Consider the following 27,342-nt stretch of genomic DNA (forward strand, 5'->3'; position numbering starts at 1 on the left):
TTGACATAAACATTAGCATTTTTATTCAAAGAAAATAGAAAGACTTACAATAGCAAGAACTTATCTTTTCAATCAGACACCTCCTGCATGAATATAAACCTATCTATTTTTGAAATCTTAAATTACATGACACTGCTTTCAAACAGATCATTTCATTTTTAGAAAATTATAAAATCATCTTTGTATATGTACATACAAACACGTGGATGTAAAAATGCACAGCTCTTGCATTTAAGAAAACGACTGATTTTATCATCGCTGATAAAGGGGCGCGCATGCCAGCACTGCTAGCAAAAACAGAAACCCGTTCTTGATATAAATGACCTTAATTGTTCTGTCACAAGATGAGGTGATCAAGTCCTGGGGTCAGATCTGCCGTAAATGGCACAAAGAAACAAATTAAGACAGCGGACAGGGCCATAGGACAGGCTCGGGGCTGGGTATCTGCGTGGCAGCGGTGAGCAAGTGAAGCTTCTAAAACGCAGGCACTTGGGTATATCGGTCTGAATCGCTGCTGTCCCGGATCAGGTCTACGCGCAGAGCAAGCTCCTTGAAGGGTGGCCGAAGACTAGCATCATTGTCCCAGCATTCCTGCATGATCTCGCACATCTAAAAGATTTAAGAAGTGAACATTTAACAATTATGCCCATAATTTGTGATTTAAAATCAGCAGACACTTAACAGAATTGTACAATACCATTATAACAGTAATAGTGTGAAAAATGACAGTAACGCTTTATTTTAATTTTATTTTTTTTACACGTTACATGCAATTACTATCATAGTAACAATTAATTATGCATAATTACATGAAAATATTTGTCAAATGTAATTTATTTCTGTGACTGAAGTAAAGGCTGCTGAAAATTCAGCTTTGGAATCTTCAGTGTCCTATGAAACTTCAGAAATCGTATATCATATTATGCTTGCTTAGTGCCTAAGAAACAATTATTATTAATAGCTTTGTTGTGCTTCCTAATTTCACTGAAGCTTATGTTTTTGAAGGCTGGGATGATAAATCAATGCAGAATCGAGTCATGGATCGATTAAGAGTTTTTCTGAATGCATTGGAAGTGATTCCGAGCTTAGATTTTAACAGAAGATGGTGCTCTACCCTAGTTTTTATCCGCATACTCAAATGCTCGTGAGGAAGAGCGCTAAAGAGATTTTACCTCAGAATGCTTTTACGACACGAGGTTAAATGTAAACACACCCCAACGTGAACACCCTTGTAATTCGCTTCAACCTTATCAAAGTGTGTGAGGATTTGCGAACAAGCAGAGTATGGCCGTTTCTAAAGCATGCATTGCCATCTGCTGTGAAAGACTAAACTAAAATCGCAATGCATGCGGACAGTCTCAGAATCGATTCATGTTCCGATTCATCTTCCCAACCTTATTCGTAGGCTACAAATGTCTGCAGATTACTATAAGCATTTTTGCACTATACATTTGCTTAATGTTTGAGCATGAATCTTCCAACAACTACACATTAGAAGTCAGGATCGTAATCTGAATAGCTGTGTAATGCAGTACCTCAGAAGGGCAGCCCATAGGCTGGGGTAAACGATTTCCTGTTTTCAAGAGCTCAATGAGATGATAGACTATTGTTTGTCCCTGCTTGTCACCTCCCATCATACTCAAAAATACCTGAAGGCAACAAAATGTTGTGGACATGCGCAGCGCGATTAAGAGAATCGCTTTGGATGTGTAAAAGTTTGACATGTTCAAGGGAATCGCATATGCAGAAAAAAGCAGGATACTTACTGTAGGTGGGCTGCAGAGCTTGTCGCTATATGTAAAGAGTTCATACAGAACCACTCCAAAACTCCAGATGTCTGACGCTACTGAGAACTTGCTCTCAGTTAGAGACTCGGGTGCATACCTGTCACAACAAACAACAACTCATCACACAAACAAATTCCACGTCAATCAAAATTAATCAAAACTATTTTCCGTCAATCCTTCTGCTAAACAAGCCAACTAAAACAAACAAAAGGCATACCAGAATATTGGACTCTCTCCAGGTTCTTTAACCTTGTAGTACTCTTTGCCCTGAGGTAAAACCTTGGTCAAGCCAAAGTCGCCGATCTTCACCTTGAACTCACTTTCCACGAGGATGTTACGTGTGGCCAGGTCTCTGTGAATGTACCGCTTCGTTGCAAGGTATTCCATGCCCTGTAGAGGTGTAACAGAAACATGACAATTTCAAGAGAAAGGTTAGGGCACTAGAACAAGATGTTTGAAATTAAAATAATTGTTTTTATCGCTATGAGGGTTGAGTTCTCAAGCTCAGACCACAACGATATTCAAAGAACCCCTTGACTTTTGTAGCTGTTGGTGATTTACTGCATTATGATGAAAAGTACTTTTATCTGAAAATATTTTAGAGCTTGGCATAATTCTAAAAATATACATTAAATTCTTTCCAATGGCCATTAAACCTTTTCCAGGTTTAGAAATCATGCTTTTAAAAGCGTTCTAGTTTTCTAAGAAAGCGTGAATGCTGGTTCTTCCAAGAACAAAGTTGCTAAACATAAAAATATCTGAAATTTAAAACCGTTTTATATTATTTCTAACGTTCGTTCCGTCTTATTTTAAATCAAGTCATCTTGAGGGCCCAGGTTGACCTTTTTGGTTTTTTGGTGTTTAATACCACTCCAGCTTCTGTAGCTAATTACATGTCAATAGGGTTGTGACGGTGAGGAAATGTTCCTACCAGTTAATCAATGTGTGACAGCACTAGTAATACCGGTATCACGTGGGGGTGATGCAGTGCCTTCTTTTCCTCACTTTCCTTTGGTTTTAAATATCTTGTAAAAGCAATCTGTGCTTTTTTAATTTCATCAAGCAGTTGTTTGCTTTTAGTTTGTTTACGTTGTCCCACCTTCTCTCATTTTCCTTCACTTAAATAGCTTAAAATGTAGTGCGCATTTTACTTTTGTTTTAAATTAGAATAAAAAAAAAAAAAAATAAAAAAATTAAAATGTGTGGCCTCTAGAGATGGAAAATCACTAAAAACAAGCGTATTTGTTCTGAAAAGCAATACTAAGTTTGGCATGGCAAGCTGCCTGAAAAAAGTGACAGCGATGACATTTCAGATGCATGTTTAAAACATAGACAGCGAAAACATATGCATACAGTACAATCCAGTACATGTTTTCATGTCAATATAAATTAATTTGTTGACTAGATGTTACAGAAAGAACAGCAGTATGTTTTGCAGACAAGGCTAAGAGAACGCTAGCAGTACCTCAAGAGGTTAAATTAATGTGGCAAAAATACACGCAAGTCAGTTTAATGTCATAATTGTTACCATAAATTTGACCTGAGCTTGAGTGTTATTTTAAACAATTAAACAGGATGTAAAACACTTGTACATCTGGAAAAGAAGTTCCTGTGTCCACAAGTATCCACTGTCTCTAGTGAAACTAGATAAGCAGTAACTCATCTGATAAGCACTAACACATTGCGCGATCTTCTCTGCATGTATGAATGAATGGCGGAGCAGAAGACCAAGGGTTTTGTTTAACACACACACACACACACACACACACAAACAACGAACAACATCTCTAGAACTGCTCTACATTTCAGGAGCCTTTTAGAGTTTTAATTGAGTAAAACTATCGTCACACAGAACTGTAAAGCTATTGGTGGCAACCCGCCAAAATAAAAGTTCAGAATAACAAATCACAACAGAACATGTATTTGAGTTAATGATTTGAATGGGATTTGTATTGGTTTTAATGTAACAGTATAACTGTGTCTAGTGGTATGTAATGGATTCTATTGGTGGAACATTAAATCCTATTGGAAAAATGCCCAAAACACAATACAAAAAAGGAATGTATGGTTTTACTGGAAAAACTTTGTTTATCGTTTATGTTTATACATATAAAGTGTTATGTTTTTATTTTTTTTATCCACTATTCAATTTTAAAACTATAGGTTAGTTAATCGGTCATCTGCAACTACAAACCAACCTAGCTATCTGTAAAATTCAATATTGGTCGACCTCTACTTAATGCATAAAGGGACTAGGCAGGCCACAGGTTAGGGACCACTAATATAACAGAAAATATAATTACCTTGCATATTTGAGATGCATAATGAAGAAGTTTCTTGTGGTCGATCCTGTCTTTGTTCTTGTTGAGATAGTCTCGTAGACTGCCGTGAGGCAGGTACTCCATAACCAATCTTAAGTTTCTCCTTCCTAAGAGAACAAGGAAACACGCCAAAGCTTATAATAAGCCAAAATGAAGACACAAGAAGAAATCTGATGCATTTCTTCAACAACAACAAAAAAGAAAAGTAAATATCAGTCATGAAAAATGAAGAACCATGCATTTGACTCGGTCGCTTCAAAAATATAATTTCAGCCCAAAAAAAAATCTTGGAAAAAAACTTGGCTGCCATTCAAGCTCTGTGGAAATGTGTGTGCTTAACGATGACACAAAATAACAAATGGTTTCTCAACACAATTTCCAATCCCATACCTGCACTGTAGCACACGCCTTTGTATTTCACAATGTTCTCATGCTGTAGAGATTTGAGAATCTCGATTTCCCGCTCGAAGTCACGGATGTGCTCAGTGGTGCTGTGCTGCAATTTTTTCACTGCCACAACCTCACCGGTGTTGTCCTGCAGGGGGTCGTACCTGCACATTTCCACACTGCCAAAATTTCCCTGAAAGAGGGGGGTAATTATTGTGACACACACGTCTACTGATTTTGACCATTTTCCACATACTTAAAGCATAATAATTAACGGTGCTGACAGAAATGAAAAATTATTTAGAGCTTCTTTCTCTTATTCAAGCATTGAAGAAATATGAAGCAAAAGAGTGATTGATTCTTATTGATTAATATGAATAAAAATGAATACAATTCATACACTTTAAAATGTAATTTATTAATTGTATGAATAAAAAAAGCACTAACGCTGCTTAATATTTTTGTAGAAATATTTGAAATATAATAGTTTTTTGTTGTAAATTCTAAATTTAATGCATCCTTTCTGAATACAAATTTTAATTTCAGCCCAAAAACAACAATAACAACAACGTAGTTTCTATACAAAACAAAAAGTGATCCCACATGGATGTTGGTGTGTACCTTGCCAAGCTGCTGAAGGAAAATGAGATGTCTCTCCTCAAACTGCACTAGATCCTCATTCTGAAACGCTCCAGTACTTAATCCAGACGCCCCTACTCGGCTGGGTAAGATGTCACTCTCCTTGACAATCTCATAATCTGAGAACACATTTCACAACGATTACAAGAATGAGAATCAATTAAATTGTGACAAATGACAGTGGGATTGTGTGTGACTGTACTGACCTGGACAGAAGAGACTGTTGAGGTCTCGTATGATGGCTCTGAATGAAGGTCTAAATGTTGGCTCGTAGTCCATGCAGCTGTTGATCAGGTTGGCGAGCTCTGTCCACTTGGGAGCAGATAGTTGGTGACGGTTTTCGTAGAACAAGTGTTTCTGAAAAGAGGAATACAACAGGCATTGTAACTCAAAACCTCAGTTTTTCTGATTTACATTCATTGTATTAGCATACTGAAAACACAAGTAGTGTTTTACCTTGGAACTGTCCATGCTGGCAAGTGGCTTTTCTCCTCCGCTGCAAATCTCCCATAAAGTTGTGCCAAAGCTCCATTTGTCTGAGGCAAGACTTAGGTTTTTAGGGTCCAAGATACATTCAGGAGGCACCCAGGGGATCCGCTCCACCAGAACTACAAAAATATTTCTAATTAACTTATGCAAACATTTTAGTCAAATGTGGTCATTTACCACAGATCAGCATAATTTCTTTATATAGGGAGGATAAATTTGGTCTTATTTCATTTTTTTCTAATTTACTCAAAGTTTTGGGTTTCTAAGTTTTCCAATTTATTAAATTATTCACAAATTTGTGTATTTTACATGGTATTTGCATTCAATAAATTGTGGTAGTTCACAAAAGTTACACTGAACACTCAAATCAATTGACCAATATATGCGGAAAAAAAAAAAAAAAAAATCTTAAAGGGATACATTTTTTCTATGGTTTATTTATATTTTAACACTAGGGTTCAATGTCGTTTTGGACTCCAAAGCTTGTCACTGTGTGGAAAATAAAATAGTTTGTTGATTTAAAAAATATATATATTTCTGTCTTTTTTCATCACACATGCATTTGCACACAAACCTTCTGAATATAGTCCATTCATATCTTTTTACTGAAAAAATAAGACAAAAAGATGCCTTTTATTCAAGTCTGACAAGTTAATTTTCCACTGGACAGTAACTAGAGTTTTTGGATTGGATTTAAGTTTTGGACAGGTTGATGCACATTTTTGCATCTAAACCGCATTTGACCGCCAAACAGGATATGATGCACTCAAAACAATCTCAAAAAAAGAACAATCTCAGAATTCTAAATATTTTTCAAATATTATTCTTCAAACACTTTTTCTGTAATTTATTTTTACTACTGGTAATCACTAGCTCTAAAAAAATTCTACAATGTTTTTCTTGCAGATATATCGGCTGCCCATTGTTTAGAGTCTGAAAGTTCAGTGCAAATGTCAATAGGAAGGCAAAATGAGATAATGGCATGCAAATATCAGAGGAGGTGATTAAAGTCAGCTACAGATTCACACTCTTGACTCACTCTCTCTAGGCAGCACTGTGATGCTGATGCCAGGGTCACTTAGTTTGATGAATGGAGGGTTTCCCGATGTCCTGTCTTCCTCTCTGATCAAAAGGATGTTTTTTGCACACACATTCCCATGAGCCAGATTCTTCTCTTCCTGTGTGTGTGTGTGTGTGTGTGAAAGAACAAAAAGCATTAAGACAATCCTCCATAAACCCACGTAGGTTATTGCTGAATTGTTAGTGTTTCTCACCAAAAAGAGCATAGCCCAGGCGAGCTGCTTGGCCACTTCCAGCTTCCACAGGATATTAACGGATATTGAGTTCTTGTTTTTCTTCAGGTATGTGTCCAAAGACCCAAACTTCACATATTCCTGCACCATGATGTCTGAGACAAAAAAAAAAAATAACAAGCTAACGCATAATGTAATAATGACAACATTTTCCTCGTAATAATAACAAGTACGCAGCGGTACATCATGTGAGAAGCGTGAGCACTCACTCTCATCTCCGCACACACAGATACCGTAGGTCAACACCAGATGCTTGTGGGTGAGCTGGCTCATCATGCTGGCTGCCTCAAAAAAAGACTTGAGAGAAAGGAAGAAAAAAAGAGAATGAAGAAACTTATGGTACATCAGTTAAATCAAGCACAAAAAGCTTACTTCCTGCAGTATACTGAGATGTCAAAACTTGATATTAAAGGGATTATTTAAGAGTAAAATGATGTCGATGTGTCAAAATCATCTTATAGGTGCAATATTATTTCAATTCTGGGCGTCACAATTTAATTACAAACTCATTCCAGACTCATCTTACCTCAGAGTAATTTCTATGGGCTTTGTCCAAGACTTTGACAATGACTTCAGTCTTATGTGTTTCTCCGTAGTCTCCCTGCTCTTTCCGAATCCCTTTGAAGATCTTAGTGAAAGTCCCCTGACCTTGACTCTCACCCTTGAAACAACGTTGAACACATAATTATGTTAAACTTGACAGTTGCACTACTGTTCAAAGTTTAGGGTCAGTAAGATATTTTAACATTTTAATGAAGTTATTTGATCAAAAATAATACTGTTCCATGTATGTGTTACAATTTAAACTTTATGCCTTTTGTCATTTACTTCTATTTAAATAATACATTTAAAAATATTATTTATTGCCATGATGGCAAAGGTTAATTTCCAGCAGTCATTAGATGCTCAAGAAAAATGCTGATTTGATGCTCAAGAAACATTTACGTATTTTTATAGAAAAAAAAAATGTTGAAAACAATTATTTTTTTAAATTATTTAAACAATATTCCTGTGGATTTTTTTCAGATTTTTTAAACAAAGTTTAAAATAATTTTTTTTATACATGGTTTTAGTCACTTTTTAAAAAATTTAATGCAGTCTTACTAAATAAAACTTTTCATTTCTTTCAGAAGAAACTAAGAATAATTTTACTGAGTCCAAACGTTTGAATGAGAGTAAAATCCAACTCAGTTTATTGTACACAACTACTTACAAGATCAAGGTCTTCTTTCTTGATTTTATGAAACACCATCTGACTGATGTTATGTCTCTGCAATGAGGAGGACAGGGACACCTCTGAACCCCGATGACTCCGGCACACCAACAAACTCGACTTCTCTATTTACATAAAAAACACATGGCAAAAGGATGTCAGGGTGACACATTTAAAAAGGAATTAAAAATAAAACATTTTCACAATTGTTTTTTTCCAGAATATGACATTGCACAGTTGTGAAGTATTGGTTCTTATATACATGCCCTGATTAAAAACACAGAAAACCAAAAGGCCCCCTTCATCTTAGCCACAATATATTCTACCACAATGTGCATTTCTAAAAAAAAAAACAAACCAAAAACTAATATCCAAAACAGAGATAGTGTATTTCTAGAGACAGAGTATGCATACAAAATATTCCAGGCTAAAACACATTAGTAGTGTGGTTTAATCAGGATTGTTAAAAAAAACAAAAAAAAAAAAACACAACTCTAGTATAAATGACTCCAAAAACCAAATCGATTATATCATCCGGAAAGAAATCGCACACACACTGGCCAAGCATGAATTTTTATAGTATATATATATATATATATAGATTATCAGGTCCTTTACTGACCTTTGGCCTTGGGTGAACAGCACCTGCTGAACTGAAAGATGACACCGTCTGATTTCACAGTTTCCTTCTGGTAACATGTGAGCAGCTCCTTTAAACTTCTGAAATTCTTTTTGGTTCCACTAAGATTGTAGTCACCGTTTTCAGATCTGGTGATCAGACAGTGCTTGTACTCTACATTTTCATACGCCTGATGGAAAGAAAAGATGATGATGATGATGTCAAGAAATGAACCATTCAAATAGTTTTGGGGCAAATAGGATCTTGGAGTAAGTAAGTATCATAATGATTCCTGAAGGATCATGTGACACTGAAGACTGGGAGTAATGGCACGTTTAATCAAATGAATAAATTACATTTTAAAATACATTTGAAACGGAAAACAATTATTTAAAATGATTGTTCTGATGCATTTCACAATTTTACAGTTTTTAACCGTCTTAAGAGAAACACTGATCTTTTTTTGAAAACAGGCTCATTCTTAAAAGTGAAGTGAAGTGATTTGTGGCCAGGTATGGTGACCCATACTTTGGATGAGATAAGCACAAAACAGAAAATCAAAGTGCACACACACACCCGGAGCAGTGGGCAGCCAATGTTACAGGTCCAATTCTATCCCTGCTGCCGTACCATGGCTGCAGCAGATGCAGTGATATTACACAGCGCCTGGGGAAATAGTCCCCAGCTTGCAAGACATGCTCCCAGTGCAAGAAAGAGGGTCTGGCTGTTTTCAGGCACTGCATATCACTATGCCTGCTGCGGCCATGGTACGGTAGCAAACTTCATTAAGCATGCCGATAAGAGTATAGTTCCTAGTCAAATCCAAGAAATTCTTTGGTCATTTTTAAATGAGATTCAATGATCTATGCTTAGCTATACTAAAAGTGCTGTCAACAGATCCGGAGATCAGCTGAATGGATTCCAAAACAGTAAAACTCAACTTTTTAAACTTTGGTGTGGTCGGAAAATGAGCCTGTTTTCAAAAAAAGTGGAGCGTTCCTTTAAGTTTTCAGCTTTAAGTAGAAAATGGCTAAACTGACAATTTATTATGTTCTGTTAGCACTTAGTAAAAACGCACCCCGACAGAAAGAGTCAGGAAGTATTTGTTGAAGTCTTTGGGACTGCACCGGAGCACGAACAGACCTCTCTGGTTCACTGACTTGTGTAGTTTACTGATTGCAAACTCCATTCTGTAAACACAGGCAGTGAAAACAATGATAATGCTTTCAAACGATGCTTGAATGCAAATCATCTGAGAATTTGATGAACCATTTTATCAATTGAGGTAAAAAAGTATTTCCTTTAGTGCTTACGATATTGGCCCATGGCAGTAGCTCTCAGTGGCCTCCAGCAGATGGGGTGGAACCACATCCTTGCAGAGGTAGTGATGGGCATCTACGGTCAGTCTGTAGTAACCATCAATTAACGACGTAAAAGACAATGCCTCTACTGAGGAGGAGAACACCAGCTCCTGTTGGGAGAAAAAAAGGAGTTATTATATATATTTAGCGCATGATCTTTAAATATTCTCACCAATAACAGCAGGAAGAAGCCCAGAAGTTCAAAGGCACTATGAGCCCCTTTAACATGGTGTAACAATCAAAGGATATCCCAGTGAACAATGCAGCAGAGTTTCTCTTCTACAACAGACTTACTAGAGTTTTTCCATCCTGTCTGTTGATGGAAACAATGCGGTTCATGTTGGTACCCTCTTTGCTGGCTTGTCTGATACTGATATCGACAACTTCCCCAAAATCACAATACGTCTGCAGATCCTGTGAGAAAGTACAATATGAAATTGTGTTATGAAATTTCACTAGCAGAAACATTTTTTGGCACGAGTACAGAAATATTAATAAACACAAAAAGACTGGTATTTCCCTCTGGATATGCCAATGCATTCAAGGCTGCAAATGAATTCTTTCAAAGTTCCAGGAAGTTTTAGGTTTGGTTTCATGACACGTAGCATGTGCTTTGTTTTCTGCCCAAAGCGTGTAAGACATAAGTGAACATTCAAAATTACTGTTTTTGTACTACTTTTTTTTTTTTTTTTTTTACCAAAATCCAGACTTGGTAAGCAATCCTTTCAAAAATCTTACCAAACAAAAAACTTTTTCATTAAATGATTTTCAAATGAATTGTGGAAATTTTCTCAGAAGAATAAGAACAGAATGTTTGAGGACTATCAGTGCTGCTTTCAAAACATAAATATCAAATTTATCAAAAAAACAAACTCTGTTTCATAATGCCAAATCAGTTTAAAGATTTACTCATCACTGAAATATCTGTGACCATATCACCTTTAAATCACACTAGTTTAAAAGGAACACTCCACTCCACTTTTTTTTGGAAATGGGCTCATTCTCCAACTCCCCCCAGATTAAATTAGCTGAGTTTTACAGTTTTGGAATCTGGAGATAGCACTTTTATCATAGCTTAGCTTAGATCATTGAATCCAATTAGATCACAAGCATCTCGTTTAAAAATTACCAAGAGAGTTTCTATATTTTTCTATATACCTCAGACTGTCTCTCTTTGTGTCGTTCTCTGCACCACTGGATGCCATTATCTGCAGAGACGATGATGGTGACCTGATCGCCCGAGTGCTCTTTGACCTGGAAATGTTCGGTGTAGAAGCCAGAGTCCAGAGACTCCAGGCTGATCAGGTATTTGAGCTTCAGGTCGCGGGCTGAGGCTCGGCACTGGCTGAGCTGCTGCACGACTTTCCGAAAGCGATAGCGGATTCGCTTCCTTGTGACAAAATGATAGTCCTGGATTCGCTCCCTCATGTCTTTAGGGAGAAAGAACTTATAACTGTGAATAAAGCAGATAAGAGTTAGTATCAAATATTATTTCTTTTTTTAAACTAGAATAGATGGTGGTTTAAAGAAGTCTTTGTGCCATGAGTTTTTATATTAATTTTTATAATTTATGTTTTTACATTTACATGAGACCAACGTTAAACCATGTTTTTACCATGAAACCATTACAAACTCAAAAGGCTTAAACTCAAGACGGTAAACAAACAAGCATGAGAGAGAGGAAATCAGTTTTAAGGTGTAGTATAAAAAATACTATGGAAGTACCTAATGTCATTATAGATGTCCAGTGGGGAGCATTGCTTCTCCTTGGCAATCCTCATCATGTCCAGTACAGCCATGCCAAGGCACTCCTCCTGAACCTCATGAGCGCTGGATAACTTCACCCAGCCGTTTACAAAGTCGCTCCTCCACTGCATAAAACAGAAGGAAAGTACTTACATTTGTGACGGTAAAAATGGCAAAGATGTGTGAAAATCAGTGAGAGGGCACATTTAAAGACATGGTAGTTACTGTGGGCACAAGGTTTAAAATGAAGGTCATGTTTAACTGTCTCAACTACAATGATTTTCAATTCCAGTCCCCTGCAACAACCTTTAGCTGGATTTCTTTTTCTTTTTAACAACCACAGACAGAGCAGACTGACTGACAAGTCTACACGAGACGAGACTGCAAAGCTGCTGCCTCAACAACCCGTTTAAAAATGACTCCTGTCTGTGTCAGACTTGCGCTTTTACAGGACATAAACCCATGTAATCCAATGGGGTCAGATAGAGTTCACCTCCAAACACATTACAGCTTAATTTTAAACCACTATAAGCCTGCTCTCTCCCAGGATGCCCTCAACATGACGGTCATCTGACTTCCGCTGAAACATGGCTTCCCCTGTAATGAGTTTTTGGACACAAAGTAAAATGGGCCACAGTGATGGAAACCAACATTCAAAGATCTTTCTCGGTAAAGAAAAGGTAAGGACATGTCTTTTGCTATGACTATGCAAAAGATTTTAGCAAAGCATATATCAGTACTGGTCAATATTAGAACTTTTTTTTTTTACTTATTGGTAGGACTGCCCCCTAATAGTCATCCCAAAAATGTTACTTATTTTCTTAGTCACACAAAAAAAAAGAAAGAATCCACATTAGTCAAGTCATGCATTCCATGATGTACAGATAGTTAATGGCTGGTCTTTGTGGTAATATAGTACATTGAACATGACTTCTAAACTTTAATCATTCATTGACATCAAATATGGCTTATCATCTGAAATAAGAATTAGCCATCTTACATCTTTGTTAATCTAACCTAGAGAAATGTGCGCTATTAAATTGTCTGACAAGCTGAACATGTCCGATGTCTCAGAAGGGGGGAGCAGTGCCCTGCCAACACTGTACACAGTGCTGGTGGGAATCTGCTAACCTTGACTGGGAACACTGTCGGGCGGTGGAAGGAATACATTGAGGTTCTCCTCAATCCCGCCAATGCATCTTCCACTGAGGGAGCAGTTTGTTAAGCTCCTCGGTAAAGCACCGGGGGTGGACGAGATCCTCTCCGAGTACCTCAGGACTCTGGACGTTGTGGGGCTGTTTTGTCTGACACGCCTCTGCAGCATCGTGTGGAGGTGGGGGACAGTACCTCTGGACTGGTGGTTCCTTTTTTTAAGAAGGGGGACAGGAGGGTATGCTCTAACTATAGGGGAAATCACACTCCTCAGCCTCCCCAGGAAAGACTATGCCAGGGTACTGGAGAGGAGAAATTGTTGGATAGTCGAACCTCAGCTTCAGGAGGAACAATGTGGCTTTTTGAGTCAGTATGGTGTGCATGAGTTCTTCCAACTTGTTTTACAGCTTCGGTTTCAGAACTCTCAGGCCTAGTATCACATACAATCCTGTTCCCTCACCACAGTGAAAAGAAACCAAATGTTGTTTAAAAGACATGATATGAATTTTTGAAATACCGTAATACCAATATAAGAAAACTAAACACTGATATTCAGTATGAACCGGTATCACTACAAGAGACAGTATAACAGTTACGGCTTATATACAGTTTAAAAAAAAAATCTACATGAAATCACGTTCCCCACAGTCATCGCATACCAGACTGTTGGTTGAAGACGAACAGGCGCCACAAAACAAGCCCACTCACTAGAGAGAGAGAGGTCAGAATGAGTTTCCTTTATTTATCATTTGTTTAGTAAATAGGGGCCTTTATCCGTGCAGATATACACTAGCGTAATTCCCATTTGCACACTCTAAAAGCCAAAACCAAGACGGTCTGTTTTCTGAGAAGATAGACTAGGCCAAACTGCAATTAAATTACATATGGATTGGCTAAATTACGCAAGATATGCTAAGATTTCAGGCTAAAAGAAGTGTAATAAAATTGTTGACAACACAAACACCACTTCATTCACAATTAAAAATAATTTCTTTATTACAAAGCTGATGTGGGAAAGCCTCACCTGAGCAAAGAGGTAAGACATAACATAGTCATCCAGGACAGGACTCTCAGATCCTTTAGTCACTCCGTAGCGGTACGCTCGGGACGCCCCACAACTGTACCAGCCAGGAAAATAGTACCTGACACAAAAAAATCACAGTCACTAAATCGCAGGCTGACAAAATGAGACAGAGAAGACAAACATCATATAATAACATAACTCTGTTTAATCAAGTGAAAGATGGAGCTGAGTGCATTACCTAATTCTGAATAACAAACGTTCATTGGCTGTTTCGTCTAAATGAAGAACACGATTGGGTGATAACCAGACACTTTCATCTTCTTTATACAGTCCAAACAGGCTGCAGTACACTGGAGACACTCCTGTGAGAAACACATCAGCATAAAGAAAAGGTGCTAACGAGAGAAGAGAGACACCAAGTGTAAAATAAGAAAAGCCTGCACATGCACACTAATGGGTAATGATGGTCAGCTAACTGAGCAGCGGAGCTACATCCAACCAGGCGATTTGTGACGTTAGGTTTAGTTCGGTATTAGAAGGTTTCATTAAAAATAACAAAAATATATATTGCTAAATATAGTCAAATAGAAAAGATTTTACAATTTAATGTTTCACAATATAAATTTTTACTGTGATCTATCACAGAAATGCATCCATAAGATACTTCACTGAAAAGCATAAAAACATGCTTCTGAATGTTTGAACTATACACAACACACAAATGTAAAAATCTTACTGCTAAAAATGCAGAAAATCCCCACTAATTTATGTATATTTATGTCTAATTAATAATTTAATGATCAAATTATCAGGTATTAATTACATTAAATAAAATGTAAAAAATATTCAGGAAAAGGGTAATTGATTCCAAAACATACACACTATTTGCCAGATGCAAAAGGTTGATGCCTCTGACAATAGCAAGACAATCATCATTAGGCTAGAAATACTATCTACTTAATATTAGGTTTTATTTGTGCCATCATACTACTTTTTCTGCGTTTTTAATTCATCTAACCAATCACACACACACAATGGGCAATCAGATGCATTCAGTTTTGTTATTAAGCGGACACTGAGAATTTGCGAGGCAGAATTCATCAAACAACAAGATGATGTATATGCCATGCAAATAAGATTTAGTAATCATATACTGTAGACAGCTTTACTGATTATAATGGGAGAGTTTTTAAAGTGCATATACTTTAAATAGACTGAAGTATGCTATGATGTACGTTTTGGTAATGTTTTTTTGCTCACATTCTATAGCTGTTTTTTTAATAACGGTGGATTGTAAGTAGGACTGAGGTACTGATCAAATTGACTCTACCACTGAGTATCGAAAAAACATCTTGTTGTTTGATACCTAAGGGGTTAATTTCATCAGTGTGAGCCAATAAGCCTGCAGCACTAGCTGGTGTTTGACTAGAAATGGAGCGGTGCAGACTGACATCCTCAACATGTAAGAGCAGCCTGCTCTCTAATGCACGGTAGCCGTACACCTAATATACACTTGTTACACTAAGAGATGTGGCTCATGTTTAAGGCGGAAGCATGAAAGCATCCGAACGCCATTGAAAGTCTACATTTCTGGTGCATTTTTGTGTAGCATAACGTGTAAACTGAAAACTGTTTGTACTGATTTACTGTGTTGGACACATTTTGTTCCTTTGTGCAGTGGCTAGATAAAAACATGTGGTAGATAAAAACAGAACAAGAAAGACTTAATCGTTCATTGCGCAGAAAAGTATTAATAGGAAATGCTGCAATACAGACCGCATCTATATACATCCGGCACGCAGAAGGATGCAATTGAAACAACACAGTGGGCTGATCGCTTTGAGTCGGCATTGAGAAAGTTTAAAGAGGAAATGATATTGATTAAATCTGTTTGACGGTGAGAAAAGAGTTTATGTGATATTGCTGTTCCTGCTGCAGCCGCAACTTTTTATTTTCTGCCGGTCTTAGCACACGTTAAGAGTTAAGTTTTAAAAAGGAAAAACTCTGGTCATTTTTGAACGCGATGCTACTGGTCTAATTGGATTGAATGATCTATGCTAAGCTACAGCTTAAAGTGCAAGTGCATTTCACAGTGAAAGAGCCTAGCCAGTTAAACAAAACATATACAGATGCCAAGCAACTGATAAAATGTCATGATGTGAGATGCCGGTCACAGACTCAAAATCTACTTTAAGAATTCAAAATACATTTAATCGCTTCTTCTTTTCTATAATTTGATGGGCATGACTGACCGCACTCCTTGGCAGCGTTGACGATGAGCTGCTCGATGACATATTCTCCTGGTGGGTAGCAGAGAGGGGTGCAATTGGCGTCACTCCGGCTGCTCTGGTAGAGGTGGATCCTGAGAACGGTGGGCTGCTTCAGGCAAAGCTCCTCATGGTGGACATCACCGTTCTGGTAAAGAGGCTCACAAACAGCCGTCTCCATGTCCATCAAAGAGACACGAGCGATGGGAGGCAAAAGAGCAACATCCACCTGTTTGTGGACACGAGAAGAAAGAGCAGTTAGATTACCAGAAGTTGACTGGATGGTTACTAAAAGCAGAACATAATCGTTGCATTTATTTTGTTGAGCAAAAACAATACAAGGAAATTCCATTATTAAGGTCTTCCATCAAGTGAATGTAGAAAACTGAAGCATAAGTGCAAAGTTCATATCCAAAGTCTTATGAGGATGTTAGAAGCAATTTAGCACATCTAACAAATTTGGAAGACTTGAAATGACTTAACCACATAGGGCTGGGCAACAAAAAACAAAACATACAATATATTCAGCAGTTAATACACAGAGCTGTAGAACACTGACAAGCTATGCAATATCATTTCTTAATGTCCGTTAAATTTCTTAAAGCACTTTTCAGAAAACTAAGGCAATAATAAGTAGCACTCATGGATGTAAGGCAAGGCAAGTTTAATGTAGCACATTTCATACACGTGAATGGTAATTCAATGTGCTTTATATAAAAGGAAACAAAAAAATGTAAAAAAATAATAAAACAAAATGTTACATTTGAAAATATTTTAAAATAGATTTAAAATGAAAAAAAGCTTAAAATAGAAAATGTTTAACGTAAAATAAAGTTTAATTAATGCACTGTTAAACAGATGGGTTTGAAATCTGGATTTAAAATGTCTAATGTTTTAACACATCTGATCTCTCCTCGAAGCTGGTTCCAACTGCGGACAGCATAAGAGCTAAAAGTAGACTCTCTTTGTTTTGTGTAAACCCTTGGTATTTCTAACTGATTTGATCCTAATGATCTGAGTGTTCTGTTTATATTCAGTGAGCAAATCTGTACTGTATTTAGGTCCTAGGCAATTGAGTGATATTTATACATGGGTAAAAGTACTTTAAAATCGATTCTTATATGTAAGTGGAAGCCAGTGTAAGGCCAGAGGACTGGTGTGATATGCTCAGATCTCCTGGTTCTAGTCAGAATCGTGGATGAGCAGCAGCTATCTAATGATGTTCTTAAGAAGGCCTGTGAGGAGACGATTACAATAATACACCCTACTGGTGATAAATACATGAACAGGTTTCTCAAAGTCTTGATTGGAAACAAAACATCTAATTCTTGCAATGTTTGAGATGATAGTGTGCCGATTTACTTTGCCAAAGCCTGACCAAGTTTTCCAGTCTCACTAAAAGCATGTTATGAATGTAGAAAAACAAAGTTCTTTATGAACCACAGTTCTGCTTGTAACAGAGATTTAAATGCACAAGAAAAGACAGTATAGATGAGCGTTTCTGTCAGTGGTAAGTTCTAGTTTTGAAGGTTTGGGATAAAAAGTAGTTTAAATTACGGATGCAATGATGCTATTTTTTCAGAACCGATGCGATCCTGAAAATTCTCAATATGTGCCAATACTAAACCAATCCAAAATAAAAGGTAACTTACTGGAAAAGTGTTTGTTTATTTAACAGACTTTAATTGAATACTCGTCAAAACAGCTGTTGTGACAGCAATATGTTGTATATTTGCTTATTTACTCAGAAAAAAGCGAAAGTGGATGACCTGATCTCATGAAAGTGTGTTTCAATGGCACGATTTTCTGTTTTTCTTTGGTGTGCTATTAATACGTAGAAACTGACTTTGGCGTGCATGCGACACGATGGTTAGGTTTAGAGGTTTAGGGAAGGAACGTATCATAAGCACACCAAATTGAAACAGAAAATCGTATGAAGTTAGATCAACAAGCTATTTTTTTAGTGTAAAGGAATATCTGGACCATGGCCAATCAGAGGGGGTTCCGGCCTTCATCTCTGATTGGATTAGACCACGATGTCTAATGTGTGCAGTGTAGTGTAGACTTCGAATCACACAGCCTTTTTTCCTCCTAGAATGGCTGGTCGCACCGGTGCACTCTAGAGCCCTAGGTACTGATGCGGAGTGTATTAAATTTGCACGTTGTTGTATAAAACATATCTATTGACAGCTTTAAAATCTCTTATTGAGTCACAGTTGAGAGAACAGTACTTCAACTTGAATATAATGACTTAAAATATTCATCTGTACCTTCAAATTAAAAAAAAATAAAAATTCAGACACTAAAGAAACGTTCCAATTGGACTATTACTATAATAATTTTTACCTAAAAAAAAAAAATAATAATAATAATAATAATAATCAGTATAGGTGACTGTATTGGCAGTTATTATTTCCTGTGATCAGCCTCAAAAATTCTGGTCCCCTTGTGAACACAGCTGCAGAAGAATAAGAGAAGCAGAAGAATTTAGCTTGTCTGCATACCAAGAGTACAACACAGGACTTCCATTAGTGTGTAAACAGTACATACAAGCATACACTGTGTACTTGATATAGAACCTATTGCGACGCCCGGCATCATGCTTTTTATTTCACTTCAGGGCTTCAGTGTTTGAAGTGAATGGAAGTCATTTGACATTGGTCAAGTCACGCACCCTAGCTTGCTCATAAACCTCTGCCACTGTCTGATATTACATGCATTTCTTCATTAGAAGCACAATCCTCCATACTGTCAATCATCAGCCACAGAAAAATGGACAAACAGTCCAGAACTCTACAGTGAAAGTATAGCCACATGCAGTGATTACTGGGGTCTAGGATATAGACACAAATAGTTTAGGTAGACAGCTACGTGATGTAACTTCCATGCATCTTTCCAAACATTGGCTGTGTGTACTGCAAAGTCAACAGTTTTAAATCTCCATTGACTGCAGTTTGAAGAAACGGCATAAACAACAACAACCAAAAAAAAAAACCAAAACATGATGCTTTCAAATGTGACAACTGATTCAAGAAGGCATTCAATGATTCAATCTGCTGGAAATATCATACTTAAAAGGATTTGTTATTAATATGCGCGTTATAACTCTCATCTGTCATTTACATTTAAATGCTGCAAATTTACTGGCTGCTGGCCATCGTCTTTATTAATCGAAAATAAACTTTATTTTACAGCCAATTAATGAACTGAATGCATTCAATATTAACACTAAATCAATTAAGTCATTATTATATTCAGTGAAAATCAAGGAATGAATATCTTTTCTTCGATTAACATTAATGACAGGCAATGTTTTTTAGGCTGCTGTCTCTAACACAAAACACGTGTAGATCTAAAAATAAATAAATAAACAAACAAACATTGTACATAAGTTCTTTTTCTTATCTGTTTGCAGTATGTAAGATTGACAGCTAGCAGTTGAAATGGGTATCGCAAAAGAATTAAGGGCTATAGCATTATTTTCAGAGAGACAGCCATGCAAGCATATCATGTTTGCTAACTAACTACAAATATGTTATTCATCGGCTTTAGAAGAGTCAAAAACGTACAGCACCTTTAAGAAAAAATGACTGCTTTTATGATGATATATTGTTTTCTGAATACTGGTTGATAAATATGAAAGAAGTCAGTTCTGGTCTGGAATAACCTTTTCTACAGTGGAAAGTGCACGGAAACGTTGCGAACGGACAGAAACCGGGAATCCGCACAACATGTCGACGATATCTTACTGTAAAATATATAGAGAGTATACATTTTTTGTGCATTGGTTTATTGTATATTTAAATGCTCATATATTATTGTTATAAAAAAAAAACTTAAAAAAAAAGAAAAAGAAAAAAACTGAAAACGCTGCACTGTTATCCCAACACTTTCTTGCAACTAAATATCTTTATTGGGATAATACTATATGCCTTGATAAAAATCAGAGCTGTCCAAACTCAGTCCTGGAGGGCCGATGTCCGGCAGAGCTTAGCTCCTTAACACACCTGCATGGAAGTTTCTAATATGCCTAGTAAGAGCTTGATTAGCTGCTTCAGGTGAGTTTGATCAGGGTTGGAGCTAAACTCTGCAGGACACCGGCCCTCCAGGAACAAGTTTGAACAGCCCTGATAAAACCATTAGCAAGTGAAAATAGCAACATGAAAATTTGATAACGGCATATCCCTAGTTACCGCCATTTTGTGGATCAATACTGCAACACTACAGCCACTGCCATAAAGCCAAACTAAATATAAAAACAGGTAAAAAGTCAAATGCTTAGATACGATTGGTTCTTACAGTTGAATGTGCCGAGAATCAAAACCTTTGAAAAAAATAAAAATAAAAAAAAATAAAAAATGTTTACCAACTCAGGCAGATGATTTTAGATAGCCATTGCCATGACCAGACACCGCATAAAGCACAGCATGAGAGGAACTGGCTTTTGAGGAAGTGCAAAAAAAAGTTCTGTGGCCGTCATCACTGCTGCTGTTTGCTATGGCAACAAATAAAACTGGACACAAAGGCCATAAGAAGATTATGAAATTTCCTTCAAAAAAAAAAAAAAAAAAAAAAAAAAAAAAGGTTTTGACTTCAACTACACTGCCAGTTGTGCTTTTACAGTTAAAGCATATAGTTTTCCAATCAGGCCTTGACTGACTGAACAGACTCAGACAGCAGAGTTTGGCCAACATCACAGAAGGACACTGACCAGTGTGAATATGGGATTGCTCTAAACACAAACCTTGATTGTGTTTATTTATTAATAACAGACTATTGTTTGCACTGTTGCAAGCGTTGCATTCAGCCCCCTCTATATTTAGGAATCCTCTATGGGATGCAGGTACTGCAATAAATCCTTCACACATGGATGGCTGGCAGCAAACCTTTCATTACCAGCCTTCAATAATCCCTAAATAACCATCCTTCAAAATAACAGCGCCTATGCAACGCCTGTATTCATTTAGTTATTATTCAAATTTTAGTCATTTTGATTCTGCAACCAACCCTAGTTTCTGATCACCCAATACCTGTCACCGTTGCAAAAGTTCAGAAAGAGTCATCTTGGGAGCTTGGTTTCAAATAATGCTCTTTGTGAACGTCTGAGTTCAGGACTCCAGGACTTTCAGAGTGTGTTCTCGTGTATCTTATCAGGCTTCTGAATTGAATCAATACAGAGACATCTCACGTACAAACCGCACAACTTGACAACACTGGAACATCAAAACAACCTGAGAGACGGCACATTCACAAAACTCATGATGAAACGAGCTACATTAATATCCTAATCTACTCTAGATTACTACACAGAAGATTTAGAGAACAGAAGAGAACAAGGACGTTTAACGGAGTGATGATCTGCAGCAACAGACAAAAGTGAGCGCACACAACTTACTGCGGAGGAGATTAGATTTTTTTTTTTTATGAAACATCACCTTCAAGCACTGGTGTCTAACCACAACACATGCTTTATTCCAAACATGACCATGTTGCAGTATGTAAAGTATTCCGTGGCCAAGATGCACAGACAGATTTGAGCGCATACAGTATATGGCCGTTTGTTTAACTACAAGCACTTCTGTGTCACAGGGGATGGTTTTCATTAACATATATATTTTTTAAATAAGCATAAGTCTGAATATTTTTATTAGCATGTCACTTTGAACAATGAAGTGCACCTTAAAACTATCTTGGCAACTTTTTTGCCATCATACGTTTTTGTTACAGTCCTGACCCAGACTTTGAATCTTAAAACTGCGAAAATCTATTGTAAAAACACTCAAGCAAGCATTTAAGTGTTCATCTTATTCCACTGTCCATTTACATCTGTAGACCTTTGCACTTACATCCATCAAACCTTGCAGTTTTATTTCCATCTACATTCTTGTTTTTTTTGTACTTTATATGCCTGGTTTTATTCCTAAAAACATAGTGAATTTTCTTAGCTGTCAACAGTATTTTCAGATTCAAGAGTAATAATATATAATAATAATAATAATAATAATAATAATAGTAAACTAAACTCAATTCAACTCAAAATTGACAATATTATTTATGATATGATATTAAAATGGTGATATGATATATAAATTACTTAGTGTATATTTAATTGCATTTTACACTTAATATTTAAAAAAACGTGCAATACAAAACAAATAGCATAAACGTATGATTAACCAATGTTTTGTTTAATGATGATGATCATAATATTGATTAGTTAAATGTATCAATTAATCAAATGTATCAAAAAATGTGAACTTACGACAATAAACCAAATATAATGGTCTAAAAATGATCGGTTTCCAAAAAATATGGCTGTGTTTCACCAGACTTTAATGTAATGGTTTATCAAAAACAACACTGTTTGCAAAGAGATAAATGATGAAAAAAATAATGTGACGAAAATCAAGATAAACATCACCATACAGTAACGCTGTACAAAATGGAGCTAGTAGTTAACATTTGTTACGGAATTAACATGTTAACTATCAGCAATGCATTTGTTACAGAATTAATCACTGTTAAAGTTAAAATGTAAAAAAAATATATAAAAAGTTATGTTAGTTCATGCCAGCTCAGAGTACCATTAAAAATATTAAAAGAAACATTTGATTGATTCAACAATATACCAGTAAATGCTAACAAAATGTACACTAACAAAAGCCTGGTTTGCAAACAGATAAGGTTTTGTGCGCAGCCGTGCAGTGTGACATCTCCTAAAACAGACAACAAACTTTCTTCATATTTCAAGACAAGCCATGATCAGCACTTATGCTGCAGATTCTTTCGTCCTCCGCTCGTGAAATTCATCGGATACGTTGCCTCTGCGACAATAATCACCAGTTGCACCGCTGCTTTTATGGGAGTGTGTGGTGCCCCTTATTCTTCTTTAAGAATATTCTTCTTAAATACGCTGGTTTTGCTGCCGTTCATATACTTTCTGATAACCATCATTTCATCCCTGCGTGCAACGCAGCTCACGATTACTTAATGTGTGGGTTGGTGAAAAACAGAAGATTTATTTTGCATGCACCTTTTTTTTTAAAAAACAGGTCTTGACTGCCGTACGGTCTGACATTAATAACAACTGAGATCCCACAGTGTGACATGATCATCATGTTCGCACAGTCTGTTCATACCATTTCACTGTTAGTTCATATTAGCCAGAGACAAAATGTTATTTTTAATGAACGATATTTTCATGCGTCTAACGTTGAACGGGACAAAAATTCTGTAACGATGTGAAAACATAATTTAATAGCCTATAAGACATTAAATGTTAGCTATGGAATTAGTAGTAAATCACTTTTGTCATTTCACTGATCACAAAATGTTCAAAACTCAGTAATTCTAAAGTGAATGAAAGAAAAACAAAAAAGAAAAGTTAATGGCCTTCAAAAAAGAGAATTACAGTTCTACTGGGATGAATATTTCTCCTAAACTAAACAAATTAAGAGGTTAGGGTTAGGTTTATTTTCACCATACCTGACGAAACGCGTACCTATATATGCACATATACATATATATACACACACACACACACACACTCATATACACATACGTGTGTGTATTGACGAACAGAACTAAAAATGAGTGGAAAAGCCACTTCTGTCAGGTTACAGACTTTTGTTCTCAGTTAATTTATCAACAATCAGAATAGACATTACAAGTGTTGCAAAAAAAGGCTGTACAGTTAACGTTGAGTAACGATGAAAATATGAATTATACATGGCAGCACGCATTTAATCTGATACACAACATCAATATACGGCCTTACGTGTACACAATATCGAGTGCTTTAAAGTTTAAAGCCAGAAAAAACATCCGCGCAATAAAAACACAGCGGTAAATAGAAATACTTACTTGCTTGTTTGGGGTTGCTGAGCTAGCGAGCGCTGCTAGCCAACTCGCGTGATGAACAACGCACTTGAAACTTCAAATATCCGAGCGAAACGGTCCTTTAGTCCATGCTGCTGCGTTTACTCCGAATATTTCGTCGCTCGGTGTCACTTAGGCGAGGGTTGACAGTGTGTCCATCCCGTTAGCCGTCGTAACATTTGACTAGTTGAAGCATAGCTCGCTAAGAGGTTCGGGGTCAAGTTTAGACGGCTAGCTGCGCGTTAGCATGTGCTGCTGCTGTCTCCTATTTACCAAACACGAGCACAGGAGCTTCGCACTCAGACATGCTGTCTCAACTCAAGACGACGACAACGGAATATGTTCTTAAAGAAAGCCACTGGACGGATACGTTAAGGACGCGACATGTCTTAAGATCACCAGTGGAGTGACAGCTAGCGAGCATGCTAACTTACCCGACATGACAGTCAAGACTACCAGCAGGTCGTGCTTTAACAAACTACATTTGTGTTTGTCTTTAAATGACCGATGCTTGGTCTGTAAAGAGGCGATAAAGACGAGTTTTAATTCCCAGCACGCAGTCTGTGTGTATGTGTGTGTGTGTGTGTGTTATATAGGCTGTCTCACAATGCAGGTGGCGCCCTGTGGTTACTGCAGTTGACACGCCACTCGGAGTCTCAGCGGGGAAGTGTCTCAATACCTAGTGTCATGCCTACCTAGACAGCATGTTTGGGCAGCATAGGTTTAGCTGACTTGCTTATAATTTCCCCAGATCTGCATATGTCGTCCCGGAACGTTTAACGGTTTTAAAACACGACCCGTTTTTAACGGTAGAGTGATTCGCTGACCCTTTGCTGTATCACCTTCATCAGATCACAATCAATGATTAACCCTAGACCAAGGTTCCTCAAATCTCGCCCTGGAGGGCCAACGCACTGCAGAGTTTGACTCCAACCCTGATAAAACTCACCTACCTGTGATTTTCTAATGATCCTAATGGCCAGATTTGAGGATCCCTGCTCTAGAACCTGCCTGGTCTGGTCCTTCGGATTTAGTCCTGCATTTTATCATTGGTCATTTTGAAATGCATGTTGTTGGCTGAGTGACTGCGTTGCAGGTAAGTGAAAGTAAAGATGGTTGACTTGTCCTTGATGCCGGTGCTCTCTGTTTGACCTCTCGGTTTGGTTTTAGGTAAAAGCAAAGCATGTTTGCTATACACATGCTTCACTGCATATTCGGGCTATTCAGACTTTACCTATTTCAATTCATCAAAATGTCAGTCCATCTACCCAAACACAAAACAGTGTGAATAATATATCAACAGCAGATTCTGATTTGCATTTTTGAGCTCAGGAGGAATGGGGAAACTCATTTTCCTTTTAGGAAAAATCTAATATAATAAAAATTGACACTGACATAAGTAAAATAAAAAATAACGTTTAGAGCCTACCCTGCTAACAAAGATGTTCTACATATTCCAATATATTTACAAAACATTATTTTTTCAATCTTATCTGAATTTAACATTCATAAAGAATAACATTCTTTTGTTCAGTAAACTTATAACAAATTGTTTTGGAATGTTGCCTGAATGGTAAAAACATTCCGTTCATTAAAATTATGAAACATTATTTTTGAATGCCGTCTGAATGTTCAATAAAGAAAAAGGAATCTTGAATGTCATCTGAATTTGAACGCTCAAAACAAACATTTTGTTAAAAAAATTAATAAAAAATATATTATACAAAATAGAAAATCTATGAGGATCTGTTCGTGTTAAACATTTCTGAACCTTGGCAAAACCTTAGCTTTTATATTTTACAATTGCTTATTATTGTTTTTATATTTAATGAGGCGCATGGATACTTGTATTCGAAATGCCATTGCATCAAATAAAATGTATTTTAATAAAGACAGTATAAATAAACTTTTTCATGCAATACATCTAACAAAATGAAGATCAATGATTGCTGTTTGGAATCACACAAAAGTCAGAAATTGTTTGCAGATATTAGTTGGTTGGTAAGTTAGAGTTTACAGATACACATATATAAAGTTGATTAAATGCCTACATTATTATTTAATGACATGATACATTACAGTTTTTCTCAATTGCTTTGGCTCAATTCTCGAATGAAATTTTAATTTTTCAAAACAATAAGTTCAGATCTCTAAACAATTAGCTTCTTGTTCACATCAGATTAGAATTTCTTATTGATTTGAGCAAATTGCAAATGCTTTGGCACATGTGCGCAAACAGTAAGTACAATTGTCTGCATTTTTGCACAAAAATTAATTGCATATGGCTTGTTGATCAAAACTGATCAGACGATTCTCACTTTAACTGTCAAACTCTTCATAACTTTTCAATCCTTTTTCATTGTGTAAGCCATCACACTCAAAACGATCCATTCAGTTATGAAAAGTTAGTATACATACATGTATATTCTATAAATATCTGTCATTGACATTGTTTGTAATGTCTGATATTTGGCTAATGACCTCTAATTGCAACACAATTTGAATCAACCAATCAACCAATGAATTCAACCATGTAACCCATCAAGTTTGGGAGCATATATATGTAGATTGCCTACAGCACAATCACTACCATTTTTTTTTTTTTTTTTTTGGAAAATGGAGGACTTCCACCGTACTCTCCATTCCTAAATCCAATAGAAGAGTTTTTTTCAGCATGGAGGTGGAAAGTATATGATCACAGACCACAAGATCAGATGTCTCTGTTGAATACCATGAATGCTGCATGTGAGGACATCACAGCTGATCATTGCAGGGGATGGGTACGGGATTCAAGGAGATTTTTTTTTTCATTGCAATGGAAAACATCAGATGTGATGTTGATGAAAATCTTTGGCCTGACCAACAAGAGCGACAGGATGTCCACCAAGAATAATTTTTTTTTCTTCTTCTCATGGGTGTTATTTTGCATTTGTGGTAACGTAAGACATCTGAAATGTACAGTAATTGGACGAGCAAGATTTCCGATTACATGTAGTGCATTACAAAAATAAATGTACTGTATAAATACAAATGTTCATATACTTTTTTTTTTTCTATGTACTATTGACTGTTCTCAACAAATATCAGTTTTGTTTTGTTTTTTGTTTGTTTTACTAAAACCTTAATTTCCATGGTTGAGTGCCATG

The 27,342-nt window shown here is 36.6% G+C and overlaps 1 protein-coding gene across 1 annotated transcript; it reads right to left on the reverse strand.

The window, feature by feature from the left end:
- Nucleotides 1-25,131, reverse strand: jak2b (Janus kinase 2b). Its single transcript, XM_043239717.1, has 24 exons — nt 24,182-25,131; nt 16,304-16,547; nt 14,290-14,413; nt 14,052-14,169; nt 11,855-12,000; nt 11,288-11,582; nt 10,424-10,543; nt 10,082-10,239; nt 9,847-9,958; nt 8,772-8,958; nt 8,150-8,274; nt 7,463-7,597; nt 7,146-7,233; nt 6,898-7,031; nt 6,663-6,801; nt 5,591-5,742; nt 5,341-5,491; nt 5,117-5,253; nt 4,499-4,688; nt 4,091-4,215; nt 2,005-2,177; nt 1,767-1,884; nt 1,536-1,649; nt 1-609 (listed from the first exon to the last, which is right to left on the reverse strand). Exons 2-24 carry the CDS (start codon nt 16,503-16,505, stop codon nt 475-477), a joined length of 3,378 nt encoding a protein of 1,125 aa, XP_043095652.1. The 5' UTR covers nt 16,506-16,547; nt 24,182-25,131; the 3' UTR covers nt 1-474.
- Nucleotides 25,132-27,342: the final 2,211 nt, after the last annotated feature.

Source organism: Puntigrus tetrazona, chromosome 5 (genome assembly GCF_018831695.1).
Source record: "Puntigrus tetrazona isolate hp1 chromosome 5, ASM1883169v1, whole genome shotgun sequence".
Lineage (NCBI taxonomy): Eukaryota > Metazoa > Chordata > Actinopteri > Cypriniformes > Cyprinidae > Puntigrus > Puntigrus tetrazona.